The 22,941-nt window shown below is 42.7% G+C and overlaps 1 protein-coding gene across 1 annotated transcript; it reads left to right on the top strand.

Moving 5' to 3' along the window:
• Nucleotides 1-11,365: 11,365 nt before the first annotated feature.
• Nucleotides 11,366-14,304, top strand: LOC308154649 (arylsulfatase I-like; the record flags this gene model as incomplete). Its single annotated transcript, XM_080527825.1, has 2 exons — nucleotides 11,366-11,679; nucleotides 12,906-14,304. The coding sequence occupies 2 exons, from the start codon at nucleotides 11,366-11,368 to the stop codon at nucleotides 14,302-14,304; spliced, it is 1,713 nt and encodes a 570-aa protein (XP_080383951.1).
• Nucleotides 14,305-22,941: the final 8,637 nt, after the last annotated feature.

Raw genomic sequence — 22,941 nt, 5'->3', positions numbered from 1 at the left:
CGTACTTCCGCGAGAGTGTGTTGGGCAGGTCATAGGTGTAGATATTATAGAGGAGGGGGGCCAGGACCGATCCCTGAGGGACGCCGTTCTTAAGGCGTCGAAGCCTGCTTAGCTGTCCGCGACCGGTGGTGAGGGTAAAGCTGCGGTTACGGATGAGCTCCATGATCAAACACGATTTAATGAAATGCAATGAATTTATTGTAAATCAATACAGCATGAAACCATATTTACATAAAAATGGATTGACCATACACAAACAAAAACGTATTCATTCACAAATTAGCTGGAATCAAGTAAAAACATTGTGTAGGTTAACCGAAATATAGCATGTGTACATATACATATATATCTTATTTGGGAAATGTTTGGGGCCTGTAGCCACATCTAACCCACGCCCATGGAGAGGATGGACTGACTCAGACAGCATGCACGTGTCAAAAGCCCCTCCCTCTGACATGACTCTAACTCTAGCTAGATCCAGACTCTAGCTGGAAGGAATAAGCTACATAAGCTACATAATTTAGCTACAAGTAATAGATATAAAACATACTTTAAATCAATAGCAAACATACAAAAGATGATTGCGTATCAAGTAGACATTTATATTTACCAGCATGTCCTGGCTTGGGGTCATAGCGCACAGATACGGAGGGACGACTGGTGGCTCAGGCTCTCTGGACTCTGATGGAGAGGATACAGTATTATGCAAGTATCACATACATACAGTTACTGCACATACACACAGTGTGTGTCCTTGTATTAACAATAATAATACCTCTCAAATTAGGCCTGATGAACGGCTTCAGCTGGGCAACGTTCACACCCTGCTTTATCTGACGCCCTTTGGTGCTGGACAGCATCACCACACCCTTGGGTGAGATGGAGGATATGATGTACGGCCCAAACCAATTGGCCTCCAGTCGCCCTCCTTTCCGTCTCTCCTTCCGCTTGTTTGCCCGTAAGACCTCATCCCCAACTTTGAAGTCAAAGGATTTGACCCCCTTTTGTTTCTGGGCCTCGTAGGTCTTTTTCTGCCTTGCCTGGGCAATTTGGATGTTCTGGTAATAATTTTTTTTTTTTATCATTTAATTAATTTTCCCTTGAAACATATTCATATTTTATAGCATATATTGCCATTGTATGCATATTTGTTATTATTAGATATTATTATGCATAAATTGCCATTTTTACATCACCTTTGCATGTAGATCTGTAACTTCGACAGTCTTCGCCTGTACATCCTCCTCTGGCAAATCAACCACAACCACAGCTGAGTCGTCACCCTCCTCAGTCTGTGTTGTGTTGATGACACCTGGGCTGTGAGGGTGCCGTCCGAACAGTGCCATGTACGGGGTTGTACCTGGTTGATCGCTGTAAAACAAAACAAAAGTACAATCAATAGCATTTCACCATCTTTCTAGATTGTTTAAATTGTTTTTTGTTTCTTTCTATGTTTGTTTGAATTGTTTACATATGCAGTTGTTACACAATAGTAGGCTACCTGCTTAGAGGTGTTGATGCTCATTATGATGCCCCTCAAATGGGCATCCCAGTCGTTCTGTCCCTCCCCACAGTACTTGGCAAGCGCAGTCTTCACGTTGCGGTTTGTGCGCTCGTCCTGTCCATTGGCCTGGGGGTGGTAGGATGACGTGATGCAGTGTTTGACACCCAGAGCCTCAAAAACACCACGGTTGACCTGCAGATGCATTAGTGTATGCAATTAAATTAGATTAAATTACAATTATCAAATGTCACACATCACATACACTGTGTCTTATATACATAACTGTACCTCATTCACAAATTCCCGTCCTTGGTCAGTAATGATCCTCTCTACCAGTCCAAAGTCAAGAAGAATGTTAACTATCTTCCTGGACACCTCATTGGCTGTTTTGGTGTAGAGGGTTTTTGCCACAGCCCACTTGGTGAAGAGGTCGGTTGCAGTCAGAATGTATCTGCAATGAAAAATGCAGATTGTTCTCCATTAGCTACAGCATTGCAGCAGCTATTCCTCATGGGGTCCACCAAAAACTTGCTTCATAACTTTTATTGACTTGATCCAATACATGATGTCAGCTTATCTCACTAGCTTTAACCAAAAGGGGTTACACATACTTCTGCCCAACATTCAGTAGCTACCTTTTGCCCTTTGCAGTGGTGGGAAGTGGACCAATGAGATCAATCCCCAGGACACTCCATGCCTCTTTCACTTGGATGGGATGGAGTACAGGTGATTGAATGAATGAATGAATGAATGGTCTTTATTGTCATTGCTATAGTACAGGTACCAAACAACGAAATTTGGGAGGGGTGGCTCCCCTGGTGCTAGGAAAGAAAAAAAAACTAAAAAAACAAGAAGGGAAAGGAGCTGGTTTACATAAATAAAGGCTATGTACACTATCCACTATACTATACTGTACAGGTGCAACTGTCTTTATTGTCTCATGATGTTGACAGCGGGGGCACTCATCAACCTTTAAAACAGTGACATTTCAGAGGAAATTATCTAGAGTCAGATAATTCTTGATGTGGTTGAGGCGTCATGTTGGTGGTGGTGGTGGTGGTCAGCTGCTGGGCTTAGTGCCTTAGGTGCAGAACCGCTGTGGTTGAGGGGCCGCGGCCTGTATGATGGTCTGGGTGTTCCAGTGCAGAATCAGATTGTGGTCAGTATGAGAATTACACAAGAGTTGGAGATCTTTGAGTAAAAGATCATTGCTAATGGGCAGTGTATAAATTACAATGTTCACACACACCATGCACTAATAACATCAAAAACTCACCCATTTTGTGACATCCTCCCGCAAGTTGGACCAGTGGTAGGACGCCGTCACCTTCTCCAGCGTTCGGCGTCTCCCTGGATGACCCCCAGTCCCATGGTTGTCGTGGCACTCCTTCAGATCAAATCAAACTTCATTTGTATAGCCCATTTCTCACAAAAATTTGACACAATGTGCTTCACAGAGAGCAAAGAAGATAAAACAACAATAGTACAGATGAAACAACAACAAAGACAGACATTTAAAAGGCGAGATTGAATAAGTAGGTTTTGAGGTCTCCAACAATGATAATCTTCTCATAATTGGGAAAGATGATGGACAAGAACTCAAGTCAGATAAGAAAGTTACCATCAGGACATCACAAACTCCATCTTTGTTGCACACCACCAAGCGATGTTTGTCCTTGTAGTACAACTCCTCACCTGATGCAGCAGGAAAATACAGCATTCATTTAGAAGTGCAAATATAAAGCCACTGGAAACAGGTTTTATGCACACAATAGTTAGCAGATGCTTAATGAGACACTCAATTTTGATACAGGCCTATGCATTTTCGCCATTTCAAGCAGTGGCTTCAAGAGTGGATATAACATAGTTATTCACACTGACTTACCTTTCATCAAGTAATTCTTGGACGCCTTTAGAATCCTTGATTTAAGGTGTCCAACCTTGGGCATGCCAGGAGGATACATATGATGCATCAAGTAAAACTTGAGTGCTGTATGAAACTCCATCTCTGTCACCTGTCTCTCTCTCACCTAAACTCTCTCACGTCGCGCGCGGGTGCGCGCGCGACATCCATGTATCTTAAGGTAGCTACAGAGATTAGATCTATAAACAGCCAAAATTACTGATGGGTAAAAATGGCGGTCATCATGTGATCGTAAGTCATCGTCGTCAGCGAATCATAGCGCTACCTATGGCCGGAAAGGGCAGAACCTATGACCGGATCTGGTAGGGTCGGAAAAACCTCGCGGGTCGGAAACTCCGGTTAGAAGGTTGTTGGTTCGAAAATGTGTGTTGGTTGTTGGTTCGATCCCTGCCTCAGGAGGGAGCTGCATGTGCCCTTGAGTAAGGCACTTAACCCCTAATTGCGCCAAGGGGCTGTTGGGAATTTGTATTAAAATAACTAGAAGTGATAAATCATGTACTACGTGCTCATTTAAATAATATGTGACTGAGGTCAGTTGAGAAAAATGGGAAGGTCACGCAAAGCCAAAAGAGAGGTTCTGTTTTTGAGCGACATGAAGAAGAAAAGCTCCTGACTAAAAGAAAGTATTATAATTCAAACCGCCTGTAAATTACTTATTTTTACCTATGTGCTAACAACCATTTTGCACCTGCTGTTATGATATTCTATTTTCCTGTACTGATTTTATACTTTCATAACTAAGTCTATAGTCTTTTATACTGTATTTTAACTAGTTAATCGAATCCCAAGTCATGGGACTCTGTGGTCCTGGCAACAGTTATGTTTTCACAAGCTATTCTGATAAGGAGGACATACTGACCTAGTCATGAGGGAATGGGTTTGAAGATCAAATAACTGGCCAATTAGTGCTTTAGAACGCACATAGAATTAACTGTATAAACATGTCTGTACATCCTAAAAACATAACTGTGTGCATATGCTTACTGATTTCTTAAAAACATAACAGAATGTGTGTGTGTCTAATGTTGCGCAAGACTAGGCTGCTCACACAGGTGGATACAGTTGCAGACAAAGTGTGCAACCACTCTCACCATGACTAACGGCCGGGGGCCAGAAGAAGAAGATAACACACAGTACACTCGCACACACACCGAAAGGAGTTGAAGGCCACAACAGATTTAATGCTGACAATTAAAAACTACCAGATAGAGGGAGGAGGGACAGCCCAGCCCCAAATGTGAAATCAAAATGTATAAAGACTATGTATCAAGGCGAAACTGGGCTCTTGTCTGGTGAAGCTTCTGCAGTTAACCTATTGACGACTAGCTGATACTGGCCTGCGGAGGTGAAACTAGATAGGACCCCTTTCCATGGAATGAAATGCTATTGCTTGCTGATGTGCTCGAATAAATATTCTCTTAAAGAACAGTTCAGTAGTAATTGAATCATTTTATCTTAGAAGTTATATCAAGGACGTCTCGTTGAGATTAAACGAACTCGCTTGTAAGGGAAGACTCAATTAACTCAATTCTGGAGAAGTTGACCGCCTTACAGCGCCGACTATGGCTCACCCTGTCTAGAGCAAAAAAAACGACGAATTCCAACAACTGACTGACAAGTTGATTGCATGGCAAATAAAACAGGTAGATAGATTATATATAATTCAATGTTTTAGTGTGAGAGGTTCAGAAAGATGAGAGACCTCAAATGAGACCTTAAGTGTTTTGAAGTGGATTGCAAAACAATGAGTGCCCCTTTATTCTTCTATATATTTAAATGAACAGTTCCTCCTTTGATGCAGTCATCAAAGGAGTACTCTGCAATGACAATAACGTTTAATCTAATCTAATCTAATCTAATCTAATGTGTTCTAGTTCCATGAGTGTTTGGAGCAGTGGACTTGTATCTCATGAGTTGCAATGGACCCACAGACACTTCTTGTGGTTTCTTGCGATTCTTCATGGTGGTCCATGAGGATGTGTCAGCTGCTTCACACACTTAAGGCTGCAATGAGACGATCGTACCCGCCGGCAATAAAAGAGGAAGACATTTTATTTAAAACAGACCACCGCCTGCCGTCGCCTCTGCTCCTCACCTGAGCTATGTGCTTTATTCATGTTTCTCCTGTGGTTCTAAAACTGGTGAGTCAGTTCTCCACGGCATCATGGCAGGAATAACATCCCGAGGTCTGGCAGCCTGGCAGCGGAGTGAGACGCTCCAACAACTATCCTAAGACAAATCAAATAGACAAATTAAAATCTGCCAGTGTGGTTGAATCTGATGGGAACAGGTGTGTTTGGATAAGGGTTTGGGCGTTGGGGTGTACACTACGGGGGTGGGAGGTGGGATGGTGTTTGGGGTTGGGATGAAACATTGTGTGGTGCAGGCCCTAAAGGGTGTTGCTTACAACAGACCGCCTGGAAGTGGATCGAAAGGCTAAGGGAGGTGGAGGTGGTGGTGGGGTATTTATCTTAGTTCAACCTGGGGGAGAGTATTGGGTAAGCAAGGGGTTAATGGGTGCAGGGCACTGAAAGAGCTCATTCATGGGGGCAAAACCAGGAAAGGAAAGCAGTGTGTATTCCAATCTCAACTTAGACCCTTCCAGTGGGGCTCACCAAGCTTGATTTCACCACGTCCTCAATCTTCTCCTGTACACACACAGACACACACAGACACACACACATACACACACACACACACACACACACACACACACACACGCACACACGCACCCCATCCCCCCCACACACAAGTTGGTTCTGATTAAGCAGACTCAGCTTCTATTCTCATGGTGTTGATGAGTTAGACCACCAGAGTTAAATGGAAGAAATATAATATTTACCCTGCTCATTTTTCTCTAATCATCACCTCCCTGAGTAAGACAACCCTTTTTTGTTCTTTTCTTTTCACCAGGGTGTATGTGTTTGTGTGTGTGTATTTGTGCATGTCCGAGTGTGTGTCTTTGCGTGTGAGAGTGCCTTGTGCTGAAACACACCCACACATAGTTCCTGAGTAGTAGACACGAAACTGAGCGAGTGCTCGTTCCCACTCGTTGTGATTGTATGAAACTGGCCGAGGACGGAGCTGTTTATTCAGGTTACGCTCGTAAATGGCAGTCTGTTTCACAGAAAATAAATTGACATAAAGTCAAATTCCTCGGGTCCAGCCACTCAAATCCCTCCGCTACTGCTTTTGACAGGTAACTAACTGCAGCCAGTCCCAGGTTTGTTGTTAATGGGACTAATACGGTATGTCACAATCTGTCCCCAGTGGTCTTTAAGTGTTGTTTACGATCAGGTGACTGATTTAGTGATGTTTGTTTACATAATACACAACAGATAAAAAAGTAGAATGTCCAAGCAATCCCTGACCTCCAGAGACCCTCCAGATCAGGGGTCCTGATGAACGGTTGTGTCTGGTCCAGGTGCTGTGTGGAGAACTGCTGCTCCCTGCAAATAGAAAAAAATAAAAGCGACTTACACCCCCCCCCCCCCACCCCTTGAATCCTGAATCTCCAATCCAAACCTTATCTCCATTCCACGGTGTCTGCCAGGAGCCTTATGATTATTTGATCGACAAAAGGTTTTGTTGGATAGAGATAAGAATGGAGAAGGGACAATGTCCAATATCCAGGCTGTGGGTTAGAGAGGGGGCAACCTCTGTTTGTAGCTGTAGTTATCACAGAACGTTCAGTAAAAACGAGTAAAAAGGAGTAAAAAGGAGAGAGAGAAAGAGAAAAAGAGAAAGAGAGAGTGAGAGAGTAAGAGAGAGAGAGAGAGCAATGTGCAGGTTTACTGGCAGTCGTGCGTTGATTAGAAAGGGGCTAGTGTTCGTGGTGAGGGAGCAGCCATATTCAATAACAGCGCCTCTTCCTCAGCCAAACTCAACAACTGGTGCTGACCAACACAGCAGCACTGCTCTCAACCGCCATTTCATCTAATTACTCCTTTCATGTCCCCTCGTTTTCTGAGAAGGAAGAAATGAAGGCTAGTACCTGGTACAGTAGGAAAGGGATGGAGCAAGATGGGGGTGGGGTGAGGGGGGGTGTAGGAGATGGCTTTCAGTAAACTGAGGTACTTTGATGAGTCAGCCATACACAAATGGCTCCTTCTGTTAAACCCAGACTGGGCCCCTTTTTTTAAGTTAGAAATAAAATGTAAGCAGGTAAAAAGGTAGAGGTGAATCATCAATGTAGTATGTTTACTGGGAGCAAGCTCTGCCTAAACGGTAGTAGCTTTAATTAACTGTTCTCTGAGCCTCTCTACTCTTCATTTATGAGTTCTCCTTTAATGAAACAGGCTCACATACAGCTTTTATATCACTTTTTGATCAAAGAGTAGCAATAGAAAATGACTTAAATGATGTTTAATCTCCCAACATGTAAAGGATCCTACTCATTGACTCCAGAAATACACAAGCCATTATGCCAATAAGTTGCAATAAACAAAGAAATCAAAACAAAGCCACTGATGTTTATGACGTCAATAACTTTTTTTTATGTCAAGTGATAGAACTCCTTTCTTCTTTATAGACACCTCACTAATCCTCAATATCCCATTGAAAACAATAAAATGTTGCTTTTACATTCTATATAAAATCCCAAAAGCTTTATGATTGAGATCCAAAACCCTGCATGACACATTGATCAAACTGGTCTGCCGACTGTATAAACCCAGACAGACTTGAGGTGAATAAGTCAGAACCTAAATAAATGATACTGTAATACATGCATAGTGTATTACGTGCTCCGGGTCTCTGGGTTTCTGCACCCATTAAGAGTCTAAGAATGTGATCTGCTGTATGACATACACTGATTCACCTCAAGTTCAACCACAATGATAAATTAAAGCAATCTGACATCCTTTTTTAACCTGGCAAGATGCTGTATACCTTCCACAACCACCATAGAAATCAATCATGCTATTTCTGGTCCTGACCTGTTTGCAAGTCATTTATAAACGTGTGTTTTTACTTATAGTACATTTCTTGCTTATAGTTCATTTTGACAATATTATGTAGTAACTGAAATCACCAAGATAAAATTATAACAAACAAATAGATTAAAATATCTTGACAAAACCAGTGATTCTATTTATTCAACCGTTTGTGGTTGAGAGTGGTTGCATTCAGGGTGTATTGTTGGGCATCTGTGTCTTTAAATACAATTATCAAACATGCTCTTGGTTTCACAAAAATGTTGGTATTCTAGGTGGGAGTATTGTTGGCAAAGTTAGGGTCTGTGATGGAATTAGCCTTTCTGATGCATCACTGTCAACCCATTGACATCTCCTCCTCCTCATCTATATTCAGTGGGCATCAGCTGTCTCTGGTTGGGCTCGAGTGTGTGTGTGTGTTCTGTGTATGTATGTGTGTGTTTGTGTGTGTGTGTGTGTGTGTGTGTGTGTGCATATGCGCGCACGTGTGTGTGTACTGTGTGTGTGTGTGTGTGTTTACTGTGTACGTGTGTGTGTGTGTGTGTGTGTGTGTGTGTGTGTGTCTGTGTGTGTGATGTTGATCCTGATGATGTTGTTGTTGACCATCCAAGCGTTGCAGCATTCCACAAGTCTACCTCTGGCCAAGAGTAAACAGATGAGTCACTCGTCTTTAGGATGGCATAGACATACTGGACTCCTGAAAGACTTTTTCAGCATGTGAGGCACATTATTTTCCTGGCATTTCACTCTGCAACCCCCCACATCTTACCATCCATGGTGATTCCATAAAGACACACACACACACACACACACACACACACACACACACACAGACACACACAAATGTGTGCATGCACACAAGCACGCACGGACGCACACACACACGCGCGCGCACACACACACACACACACACACACACACACACACACACACACTTCACACTATCTCTTTCTCTATCTGCCTCTGTTTCTTTCTCTGTCTATCTCAACTCTTTGTTCACTAATGTAGAACAACTTCAATGAACTAACTTAAATTTCCAGCTGTGGTGAAATATAAGTATACTCTAGCTGTGTAGATCAGTGTCCTCTCTTGACCTTGTCCTGATTGCAAAACAGGTCCCTGGTTTTGGAGTGGTTTGGTTTGCTACAACCCTCGCTCCCCCAGATGCCCAAGCCTCACCCTCTAGGAAAGCTAAATAAATAAACAAGGAAGAGTAAACCTCAGGTGCACCTCTCACATTTTTTTCTCTCTTTCCCGTCCTGACCTGCCTTAATATAAACTCACTCTCTGACCAGACCAGCCTGGACTCCCAAGAAACATGCCTTCGCTGCTAAGTAAACTTCCCCCCTGCCTCTAGTTCATGCCCTATAAGGGGTCTCACACATCCATGCCCACGTTTCTGCCTCAAACCACTATCAAGATCTACAAGGTGTGCATGTGTGGTTTTACTTTGCAGGATCTTGTCCAACAAATGTTTTCTTACAACGTATAATTTCTTTTTGGCGTATGTCCTCGTCGACCTTAGGCCTTCATGTTTTATGTTGTCTTGCTTTTGAAATAATAAATATTTGATTTAAAAGCGCCTTTCACTAACTCAAGGACACTGTACAGACAAAAGAGAAGCAGGACAATAAACAAACAAACAAAAACAGAAAATAGATACACGAGATTAATGAATATATTATTTTCTTAAGGTGTAAGAGCTCAGGCAGCTATGGGGAATAGTGTTAGTTAGGACCCATGCCATGTTGTACAAAGGCGAGTCTGAACAGATGCGTCTTGAGTATGAAAAAAACATATCAGAAATGATTTATTATTTCTTAAGTATTTAGACATGACTCTGCTTCCACTGCCATGTTATCTGTGAGCTTTGTCCGTCTCTATGTCGAGGTCGCTCCAGAACTGTACAAATCCTTTCACCTGTCTAGGATCTGTGCCTGAGCAGCTCCAGCCATGGTGGTTTCCTGCCATATCTGTGATGTGTAAGTGGCTCAGTGGTTGGAGATGTTATCAGTGCTGCTGTATGTACTCTGGATCTGTGAGTCCACTCTTTCTTCTGGGGTCTGCAGCTCTCGTAAAACAGCAGAAAGAATGAAAGAGGGTCTGTGAGTGGAGTGGGGAACACTGTCTCTGATTGTGTCTATAGGGGCCCCGTAGCTCTCCTGAACCCCCCCCCCCACGCCATGTTTTTCCTAAGTTGGGGATTCTTACCAGGGTTCTCTGTAGAGGTCTATAATTCATAGAAAATATCAGGGGTTACATTTGGACCATAACATTGGATTTGCAGAATACAACCGTTCATTTTATCATTTGGATTTGGACTTTGGATACGGGACTAGGCCTACTGCAAATGGTGAATTAACATGGGCCTATTACAAGTACACTTATATGGTCTAATCAACATACTGGAAGTATCCATGAAATAGTATAGAGTAGGCCTATAGTATAATATATTAGATCTAGACAGTTTAGTTGAGTATAGAGTTCAGTGCTTTGATGGAAATATCCTCCTGTGAAGTGTTGCTGTAGCCTGAATAAACCAGATGTCCAGAGTCCTACTACAGTATTATTATTACTACAGTATTATTTTAATCACTGGGCAGGACACATACCAGACCCAGCAGGCATGAGGTGTGTGTGCGCATGTAGGGGGGGGGGGGGGGGGTCTAGGGGCTCTAGGGTAAGTCAGTCGGGCGGGCGGGGTTAATACGGCCTCGGGGGAAAGATAAATGTTCTTAAAGAAGTTTTGGACATTTCAGAGACGTCAGCAAGGACGATGTAGGTCGTTGAACAAAAGGCTACGCGTTACCCGACACACTAAAAGGAGAGGTCGAGAGACCAGGCGCCACTGATGGACACTGGTGTCATAGACTTTTTAGGCTATGCATTTTCTCACCATGGATAACAGCTATTTGCGTCATGCTTATCTTCTTGAAGAGTACATTTGCATTCTGAATTAATGGTATACTTTCAGTTATAGATAAACACAAGGGCGCACAGATTATGGCAGTGTCAGCTCTAACCGGATTCTCCGTGGTCAGTTTGCTCAGTCTCGGCTACTTATCGTGGGACTGGATGAGTCCGAATCAGGTAGAGAACGAGCCGGTTCAGAAGTTCGGAGACAGATCGCCGGTACCGCATCCCCCTCACATCATCTTCATCATGACTGACGACCAAGGTTTCAACGACATCGGCTACCACAGCTCCGATATCCGTACACCGACGTTGGATAAACTGGCAGCGGATGGAGTGAAGTTAGAGAATTACTACATCCAGCCTATCTGCACCCCGTCCCGTAGTCAGCTCATTACCGGCAGGTAGGCTATGCGCATATCTGCACATTGAAGTTCTGTTGTCGGATCCAATGGAGAGAGTTACATTTATGTTAATTAGGCCTAATCATGAACTCATCGATATTCGTTTTATGGTTAATATTTTTTTATTGAATTTCACATACATGTACACAACAGGACATAACAACAACAACTAGTATCCGTGGGGGAGGTTATTGTCCCATGTAATAGTATAAAACTAGTATTGCACTTCGTTATGCAGTACATTGTCCATAAACAATAACAGAGAATGTTCTTTCTCTCTCTCTTTTAAAAAACCCCAACAACTAACAAACAAAAAACAAAAACACAAACAAAAGAAAAGAAAAACAAAACAAAACAAAACAAAAAAACAGGGGGGGGGGGGGAGGCCATGTCACATATCAGAAATAAACAGAAAAGAAAATGACACAACAAATGCCATAATATATGGGGGGATCACCCCCATCGGAGACAACATCCAAGTCTTACAGTCCTAGACACAGCTGCAGCACAAACACCAACACAGTAAATAATATTGTGACCCATACATTGCAGATCTGTTACACATTAGTGTACTTTCCTGAGTGTAATCCACCAAACCTTTCATTACAATGGCTGCCAGTCTGGTACCAATATAATCTAAGAACGGAGACCATCGATATTAGTTTTATTTCGAATTAGCCTATTGGCATTTTTTCATGTTTTTCATGTGTTTTTTAACATCCATCCATCTACCCGTCATTAAGATTTGATAAGACTACTCAGAATGGCTATTTGATCAACACATGGGTTATCATACCTATAATACCAATCAATTTATGTATTAATTCAACCACACAATCCCTAGTGTTAGGCTTACAAACGTAGGCAAAATAAGATTATTTGCTCATTGGCATAGGGAGGTTTGCCCCTTTTTCTCCAATGAGGCCATTTCTGGACATTACTGTATTTCTGACTATTTAGGGGACCCCTTTTGACTCAAGAGCACCCCCAGACGCACTTTTTCCATAATGTAATTCATTAGCTGAATTGTTCATCAGTAATGATATTAATCTGATACATTTTCTCTGTTACTAGGCTACTAATAACACAATTGTAAATACTCTGTATCCATTCATTTAGTTAACGGTTGAGCTACCTTGATGATTGATTATTGATCATTGATTACATTCTTTGTTTATGAACCAAAGTTGCATTTAAATGGACCATATCTTATGTATTGCCTATAGGTACCAGATCCACACAGGCCTGCAGCACTCTATCATCCGCCCCCGGCAGCCTAACTGCCTGCCCTTCCACCATGTCACGCTGCCCCAGAGGCTGCAGCAGGCTGGCTACTCCACCCACATGGTGGGCAAGTGGCACCTGGGCTTCTACAAGAAGCAGTGCCTGCCTACGCGGCGCGGCTTCGATACCTACTTCGGCTCGCTCACGGGCAGTGTGGACTACTACACCTACAAGTCCTGCGACGGCCCGGGGATGTGTGGGTTTGACCTCCACGAGGGGGAGACGGTGGCCTGGGGTCAGGGGGGAAAATACTCCACCCACTTGTACACACAGAGGGTGCGCAAGATCCTAGCCGCCCACGATCCCCAAGCGCAGCCCCTATTCATCTACCTCTCCTTCCAGGCAGTGCACACACCCCTGCAGTCCCCGCGGGAATACATCTACCCGTACCGCGGTCTGGGCAACGTGGCGCGCCGGAAATATGCCGCCATGGTGTCGGCGGTGGACGAGGCAGTGCGGAACGTGACCTACGCCCTCCGCAAGTACGGTTACTACCAGAACAGCGTGGTCATCTTCTCCACTGACAACGGCGGCCATCCTTTCTCTGGTGGCAGCAACTGGCCCCTGAGGGGGCGCAAGGGCACCTACTGGGAGGGGGGCGTGAGGGGGCTGGGCTTCGTGCACAGCCCCCTGCTGAGGAAGAAGAGGCGGGTGAGTAAGGCCCTGGTCCACATCACTGACTGGTACCCCACACTGTTGGGGCTGGCGGGGGGGAACATGTCTCTGACCGAGGGGCTAGATGGCTATGATGTGTGGGGGGCCATTAGTGAGGGAAAAGAGTCCCCACGACTGGAGATCCTCCACAACATCGACCCCCTTTACAACCCGGCGCAGAGCGGCTCCTTGCAGAGTGGATATGGGATTTGGAACACAGCCATCCAGGCGTCCATCCGAGCTGGAGACTGGAAGCTCCTGACGGGGGATCCGGGATACGGAGACTGGACCCCACCGCAGATGCTTCCCGGTTTTCCAGCCAGCTGGTGGAACCTGGAACGCCACATGCAGCCGCAGAAGTCGGTGTGGCTCTTCAACATCTCAGGGGACCCCTATGAACGCTACGACCTGGCCGAGCAGCGGCCGGACGTGGTGAAAGAGCTCCTGGCTCGGTTGGTGTTCTATAACCGCACCTCCGTCCCTGTGAGATACCCCTCGGAGGACCCACGAGCCGACCCAGACCTAAACGGGGGGGCGTGGGGACCCTGGGTGGGAGATGAGGAGGAGGATAACTGGGACAGTGTCTACCACAAGAAGAGCAAGGATGGAAAGAAGAAGTACAATCTGTCCAAAACCAAATCTTTTTTCAGGAGACTTAACACTAGGATCATGTCCAATAGAATATAGGGTAGACTTGACTGTAGGCCTTGACTTTGTGTTTGTCAATGACTTTGTTTACACTCTACAAGTCCTTTGCTTCTGTTTGTATCTCTTTGCAAACAGTTGTTATCTGATTTCTGATCAGAATTAGGACGACAATGGAATTACATTCCGTACTATGGGAAGAGCTAGAAACAGGTTGAGGTATTTGTTCCCTCCCACAGCTCCAGTGACAGTGGCTCTTGCTGTATTCATGTTCCTGCTGTGAGAATCTGGATTTAGTATTAAATCACATAGACATCATTTGTTGATTCTTAATTTGTATACAGTATACTGTAGGATAGTTTTTTGTGTGTAAGCTGCCCCATTCAAAAGGCATGTGACATGTTGGAAATATACCGTTTTGTCTTGTTATTGGAGAACATTTCAAGGATTTCAAAGAAAAATGTGAATAAATGTGAAAGAGTCTCAGCTGTGTACGTCTGCTGTCCTCAAATGACCACCCTGACCAACAGACTAGCTGACATCACCCACACCTCTGTTTCCCTCTCTCTCTCTTTCACATCTCTTTCTAGAAATGAAAAATGATAGACTGTTGACTGTGGGCCATGTTATTGGTGGACAGTGTGAGGTGAACATGGAAGCACTGACTGTGTGGTTTTTAGTATGGGGAAACAGAGATGATTAGGCTCCTGGGTGGAATGTGAAACATTTATTCTTAGGGCAGGTTGTTTCTGACAACTGTCTTGAGTGTAGTAAACATACAGTACAGAGGGACAGTACACATTCATTAACATACTGTATCTGTTTACACATCAATGCAAATGTGTCTGAGTTAGCTAAAGCTTACATGGTTTAAAAACTCACCCAGTAACACATTTTACCCCCTCAGTTGGCCTATGAGTTAGGCTCCAGGGTGGAGTGTGAGACATCTTTTCTCAGAGCATGTTGTTTCTGAGAACTGTCTTGAGTTTAGTAGATTAACAGATGTATTCGTGCATCTGAGTCAATGTATTTAAAGTATATTTCCTTCTTTGACATCGGTCCTTGCACTCATCATGATTCACAACCAAACTGTGTATAACACTGTACATGAGTTGTGTGCTTCACTTCTCCACATTTCGCCTCCTCGATCTGTAGTTGAGTCATGTTACCATGTTTCCTCTGTGTGTGTTTTGAGTATGAAAGCTTTGAGGTAAAGAGGCTGGAAGGGCTAGCTAATGGCAGCTTGTGAAAGCAGAGTGGATTTAGCCATGTTACCAGCTTCTCATACAGTTGGAACTCATTACAGAGATACTGTATCACTGACAGAATAACATTATTACTGAAACAAACGATACAAGAAAGGTGGATAAAGAAACAGGTTTATTTTATTTTATAACGTAGATCCAAGTGGCAGAAAACAAATGACTTAATGACTGCAAAGATTGAGCCTATTTGCTGGGGTACATCGTATGTCCATGTGAGTGTGTCATGTTGAAGAAAACTGACTGACAGGAGAATAATCTTGTTTTTGTGAAGTTAGCTAGATGTGGACTTCATTTCCACTCATATTCATGTAATCTCCTGGATCAAAACATTGTGTTGATTGTCACTGTAATCCAACACATGGTATAGTTGGCCAGGTTGAGAGTTGACACATAGTTGTCCCTCTGAAAAATCTCCCCAGAAAGATATTTCACCATACATGAGTGAAACTGTACATGAATGTTCCAGAGGTCAGCATGCTTGTTGTGGGGTGGTCTACTGCAGTTCTCATTCTTGCTTCCTTTGGCTGGGAACATACTGTTTCTACAAGAGTAAAATCCGTCCACAGCCACCAGGTCAGGAACCAATCATGAGCAATTTCACCTCAAATGGACAGCACCTCTTCTGCAGCTTGTTTAATAGATCTTCCCCACCTTTCTCTCTATGTTCCAGTATCCCTCTCTGCCTGTCTGCCTGTCAGTCTGTCGGTCCGTCCGTCCGTCCCTATTACTTTCCCACCTCCTCCCAGGTGATGGTGCAGAGACCGGAGATGTTTCTGTAGTCTGGTCAGGTGATGGCGCTGAATCGTGACGGCTCTCCAGGTGACTGCGCTCCAGGAATCAGAAGAGAGAGACAAGATCCAATGAGATTATGAGGCTGCTGGAGTGTGGATGTACATGTATACATTAAAACGGTATGGTTTTATGTCATGTTTTTACTATGTTTTAAATGCTTCTATAGGTTATACTCCATCTTTAGATTACTCCATCTTTTGCACTTTGTGATCAAAATAACGACACATAGAGAGAGGATTTACTCTGTAGGCATCATTATCATGTACCACCCCGAGGTGTGGTAAAAGGGTAGCCCCTCGGCCCCGAGCCTGGTGGAGTGGAGAGGAAAACAACAACCCATGCAACGAAGAAGATTATCATGTACACACGTTTTCTTGCTTTTATTGATATTTGTATACTCATTGTGTTTTATCCAATGCCTTTATTGCTCACAGGCACACACACACACACACACACACACACACACACACACACACACACACACACACACACACATACACACACACACACACACACGCACGCACGTACACACACTTTTTTTTTTTTTGCATGTGATATTTATCAATACTTTTTACATTGTCGTGAAATCCGGTCTTCCTCTGCCGTCTGGAGTAGGCTATGTGTAAATATTGAATGCATACCTGTTATGTAGTAAAGAGCTGACATACGCGTGGTTCAGTTGCAAAACCCACTGAGCTTTAATTAACTTCCACTCTCCAAACCTCACACTTGTTGCTGCTTCCGCTATTTTTCATTTCTTAGCTATGGGTGTGTTAGAAAATGAACTGCTTATTAGACTCAAACAGAACACATACAAAAGCAACAAGTAGTACAGATCAGAGAAGCGTTGGTAGCATCTCTAAATATAACACGCTAGGGCAGACCAGTGGACTACTGTAAAGCAGTCTTAACCCATATTGGTGCTCGTTGTTTTAATTGTAGTGTGAAAAGACATGGAAGTTGTTTTTGGGCTCTTGGTGATTTTAGCAGGAGTGTCTCATGGTAAGTTACTTCTTTATTTATTATTATTTTATTTATTTGATTATCCTTTATTTAGACCAATGTCTCTTTTTCAGGGGAGCCCTGCTTACGACATGAAAAGTATATTTAAAATAATAGGAGGAACAGATAGTATAGTATCTAATGACCATAATTAACACCAATGCCAAACACACAAAACAACTCCAGTTCAATGTTTCCTTCGTGATACTCCATACAGCACTGCTATGTTACACTACTATAATTATGTTGTGTTATGCAAGGTTACTGTTTTGTATAGTATTGCTCCGCCATATTGAAGCTTTATGCTGACCAGTTGCGCCAGAATTGAGATACACAATTACTGTACTTCTCACACATATCAAGGCACATGCTGTAGGTAGCTACTGTATGTCTGATTGTTTTATCTTATGAATCCATCCCATAAATGACTGATGATAGAGAGACAATATTCAAAACATGGGACAATGGCAATAACTCCACATAGTAGATTCTCTACCTGTGAGTCAGTGATGACTGAGGTGCTAACATGTTGCACAAACTTAGAGGTGTTGGTTTGATCACACTGTAGCTTGTAACATACTGTATCATCATGCAGAAGATGAGATTAGCATGATTTGAAACAGGTTAGAACAGTGATAGTGACTATGGTGTCTACAGTATTCTCCCTCTTGATTTTCAGCCATAGAGACCTCCTGTGATGCTAGACAGAACATGACGTGTTATGGAGCTCTGGGAGGAACTGTGTATCTCCAGCTGATGACCGATGCCACTGGACTGGAAGCCATATTATATAAATGCTCCAATGGTGGTAATTGTATAGAGGTACTCAAAATGAAGAAAAACAAGGCGATACATAAGGCACCCATTGAAAATAGATCTCAATTATTTATGAACAACGGGACATTAAGGATAGATAACACTGAGAGAAGTGATTCTTCTGAATACCTCCTAGAGACCTTTGATTCAGATGGGCGCTCCACTGGGACCAGACGAATACAACTCTTCATTGAAGGTCAATTGCAACACTGTCAAAAACACTGTCAAAAACACAGTAATGTCCATCTGGACTTACATATAAGGCATGTTATTGTATATAACTGACTACGGTAACTTCTCTAATTTCCCCCCAGCTCCTGTGTCCTCTCCAAGTCTGTCCTCTGAGTGTCTGTCTCATGGAGAGATGAGGGTGTCCTGCTACTCTGAGGGAGACTCTGCCCAGTACAGCTGGACTCTGGATGGACAGACATTGAGCGGAGCGGTGGCTTTTCTCTGTGACACGACAGACACCATCATGCTGAAGAAGGGCATTGTGGGTAATTTGGCTTGCACAGTGACCAATGGCGTGAACAATTCAACCATCACCCAGGAAGTCTCCTCATGCACTGGTGAGATATGCTGTGGGTGAACACATGCAGCATAAAATCAGCAGTCATTTGGTATAAATATTATCAATCAACACAACAGTTTATTATTGATCTGATGTCTTCCTGTTATTCTGGAGCCAGGTGTCAATGTGTTTGTCTATGTGCAACTTGCTGAAGTCTTCATACTCCTGACTGTCTGTCTGGGATCGTACTGTTACTACAAGAAGAAGATCCGTCCTCAAACTCAAGGTGAGCTTGAAACAACAAGAGCCAAACAAACTGTAGATGTTACAGTAGCCAAAGGTCATAGTGTCTCTAATCCATACCACTGATACTGCTTCATGTGTCTTTATATGATCAATGTTTCATTTGTTTTAACCAATTCACTATTCCCCAATTGTATTTCTCTGTGTCTCCCTTTGTCTATCTGTTTTCATGTCTGTCTCCCTCCAACCCCCCCACCCCCTCTCTCCCTCTGTATCTCTTTCTCTCTCTCCACAGAAGATGGGTTTGGGCCCATTCAGGTGACACAAGATGCCCAGAGGACAGAGGAGGGTACAGATGTCCTCTGACTTTTTATTTGGGTCAGACTGTGCTGTGTAGGCTTACATAACACATTAAATAATGGCTGTTGATAATATACTGTAACCTACTGCTATTTAGTATGTTATTTTTTAAATTGTTGTTTAAAAGCTTTTTTTATTAAGTGTGTCTTGTACTACTGATAGTGTTTTTTAATAAATTAGTTTGATTTCCTTTGTCACCAATATGCTTTCAAATTAATTAATGAGATTTAAATAACCTAAAAGTCTTTAACTCATTGTAATAAGATCTTGTGTTGATTTACAAAATGTTTGTAAGTGGTGATTAGCTTGCAATAAAAACAGAAGACTATGGAAGACTTCATTGCATGCATTTACATATTATCACCAGAATGTACATAGATGTAAACAAATAATTGTAAATTCCTCAATAGTGTTTGGAGATCAGTAGGGCAGAGTGAGGTGGACTTGCTTGTCTGTTGAATATTGTATTTTGTTGTTACTGAATCGGTGACTCAGATGCTATTTGGAGGAAGGTTGCCCCCTGTTGACCTTAAAGAGCTTTTGTTTTCTGGTTACACACTAAAACATACTATGACTGCTGCAACATTTTCTTTGATCTCTCTTGACCTTGACCAATTTCATTAAGGTTAGATTCCAATAAAACGCATTCTCCTACAACTTGTACAATCAAGTTCAAATACCATTGTAAGATCAAAACCAAGCATATTGATGCACATAATCTAACAACATTGTTGCATCCTCAGATGCAGGTTCTTAATAATCAATAACTCCAATCAGCTTTGCTTGAATTTCAATAGTCCGTTTTATTTATTTCTTCTCAGCTACAGCCACAGACCTGGATCATAATCAATTACCATAAACCCATTACCACTAACTGCCTTTTTCGTGAACCACCCAATTCCCAACTGTCTCAACCAATCACCATAGAGAGCATCAAAACAATTACTGTTATTGGTTTAACATATACTTTTAAACAGAGGTATAACTCTTAGTGGTTTATAATAACTGCATACGTCAATACGTATTTCAATACACCACCAACACATCTAGCAGTATTTTGGGTTTGAACCTAGAGCCCCTCACAAGTGATAGGAACATACAGTAAGTAGCCTATTCTCCTAACTCTGGGGAGTGACAGAGTTTAATGAGACAGAGACAGTGATTGGGCTTAAAGCTTTAATGCAGTGTTCACTCTGGAGAGCAGGTACAAACCTTCAGAATCAATGCTGCATACATCTCTAAAGTGGATGTTTCCCCCTCAATGCTTTTATGGTGTTCCTTATGGCTGAAAAAAGAAGTGAAATGTTCTCCAAATAATTCTGGTTTTGTGGTGATGTACTAACTTTGTTACACAGCAAATGACAGCATGTTCACATATTGTACACACACATGATCTTACATTCCTGACTCAATCATGGTGTACCTACAGGAGCTAGAGGATCCTGTGTTTGCCATAAAACAGTGTCTGAAAGGGTTTTTCAGTGCCATGGTAATGCTGGGAATTGGTTGCCGTCTGTTTGCATGACAACCTTACCTCCCGATTTACTATTTTAAAAATAAAAACGTTCTTGAATGACAACATTTATAAAATAATACATATAGAGAGAACAGTCATCACTTTGTAACACAAATATATTTCTGTTCAGAATTCAGCTACCTGGATGTGGTCTCACAAGCATGTTTTATTGTTGGGTTGGCCACTTCCTCTGTTCTCATGTCCTAAGTATAGATGATATTTTTCAGAGAAGACAACCCTTACTGATCTAGAAGGTTTAGGTAGTACATCAGAATACAAACTTTAGCAACTCCCATGGGCAACACTCATCACTTAACACACATATATTTATGGTCAGAATTCACCTCACAATGTATATTGAACATTGTTGTCTGCTGATTATTGTTTTGTTCTTGGGTTGGCCACTTCCTATTCACAGAGTGTCCTAAGCTTAATATGAACATTGATCTTTCTGAAAAAAGACAAAACATACTGATCTGATGTGGGAGGTTTTGTTCGCAAGGACAAATAGACTGAAGCTCAGCTTCTACCCCCAGGGCCATTCAGGCCCTGAACACAGCAAAGACCTAGGTTCTAGGCCCTGGACAATCTAGACAATTTGATGGCAGCTACTAGATTGTAATCAAGTGCAATACTGAAACACAACTGTGAACATTTCAAACCTGCAAACTGCGACACTTTAAAATGAATGTGCAATAACACTATGTGCAATATGACAACCCTCGGGTACATAAGGTTCAGAGATAGGAAATGTTAGAATAGGTATAGCATAGCATAGAGTACAGCACAGTGTTTTATTTGTATAGTATAGTATAGTGGATAGTGTACATAGCCTTTATTTATGTAAACCAGCTCTTTTCCCTTCTTGTTTTTAGTTTTTTTTTCCTAGCACCAGGGGAGCCCCCCCTCCCAAATTTCATTGTATGGTACCTGTACTATATCAATGACAATAAAGACCATTCATTCATTCATTCATAGTAGCGGCACCATTAATTGGGACCTATGCTGTCTCTGCCAATGAGATGCTGATGAACCATTGCAAAGACCCAAGATACAACGACTAGAAAGGGAAAAAAAGATTTCTTAGCTATTGCTAATGTTCTTCTTTCTTCCGTTAATGTTACAATTGATCAGTTGAATGACGGTTCAGGTATTGCAGCAACGCTTAAAACACATAATGCTATGTATCACAAACGCTGTAGAAGCTACTGTAGTAGTTGTCGTGTCAAAAGGGCTCCAAAGTATGACGTTGGCTCCTCCTTAGTAGTGAGTCCTAAAAAGCTTCGATCATGTCAACCCAAAGCCTGTGGCATTCATTGTGTCATATGTGAGGGGGAGATATGGATGACCTTCACAAGGCAGTAACAGATAATGTTGATTCCAATCTGAAAGGCTGGGCAGAATCCTGTAAACATTTTTAGCTTCTTGGTAGATTAGTTACACAAGCTTCCGATGTGCACGCAGCAGGTGTGTACTACATGCCAAATGTTATCTCATGTTGCGATATGCAGCAAAACGGCAAGCATCTCATGACACTGCCAGGCCAGGGTGTCAGAAGGGGAAGCATCTACCAGTGAGTGGGGAACAACCTTTGACCATCTAACTATTGCACAAATTGTTGCTCTAGCTGGTTGAGGTTTCAGATCCTCCTTCACAATCTCCTATTACGGCAACTCTACAGGAACCTTATGAAAGAACGCAGGTGTTTCAAGCAACATCTCCTCAGCTATCTGCCTGAATAGAGTGAACACCAGAAGGGGAGGGAAACCTACATCGCAAACAAGGAACAAGTGGCTAAGAGGAACAATTGGCTCAGGATGAGGCAATTCTGTTGATGAGGGCTGCCTTGGTTTTACACAAGTACTGCTTACAATGAGGCCACACATTTGACCGCTCCTTCCTGTCCAACTGTCTCACAACATCTGTTGCTGAACCCTTACGAGTGTTCAATGATATCGTCCTCCATGGTCCAGAGTTCCTCAAACCCTGTACAGCTAATACAGAAGATGCCAACCTGCAACCGAGAATGTCAATTTCAGAAGTTCAATGCATTTGGCGGCACCCATCACACCTGCAAGACCGACGCAATACGTCACAGCAAGGAAATTGACATTTGCCAATCGACCTGACCCAAAAGCCAAACAAAACCAAAAAATTGCATTATGCAAATTAGG

The sequence above is a fragment of the Nansenia antarctica genome (assembly GCF_963989245.1).
Source record: "Nansenia antarctica genome assembly, chromosome: 3".
NCBI classification, from domain to species: domain Eukaryota; kingdom Metazoa; phylum Chordata; class Actinopteri; order Argentiniformes; family Microstomatidae; genus Nansenia; species Nansenia antarctica.
The sequence above is the reverse complement of the archived record's forward strand: the minus strand, read 5'-3'. Positions and strand labels throughout refer to the sequence as shown.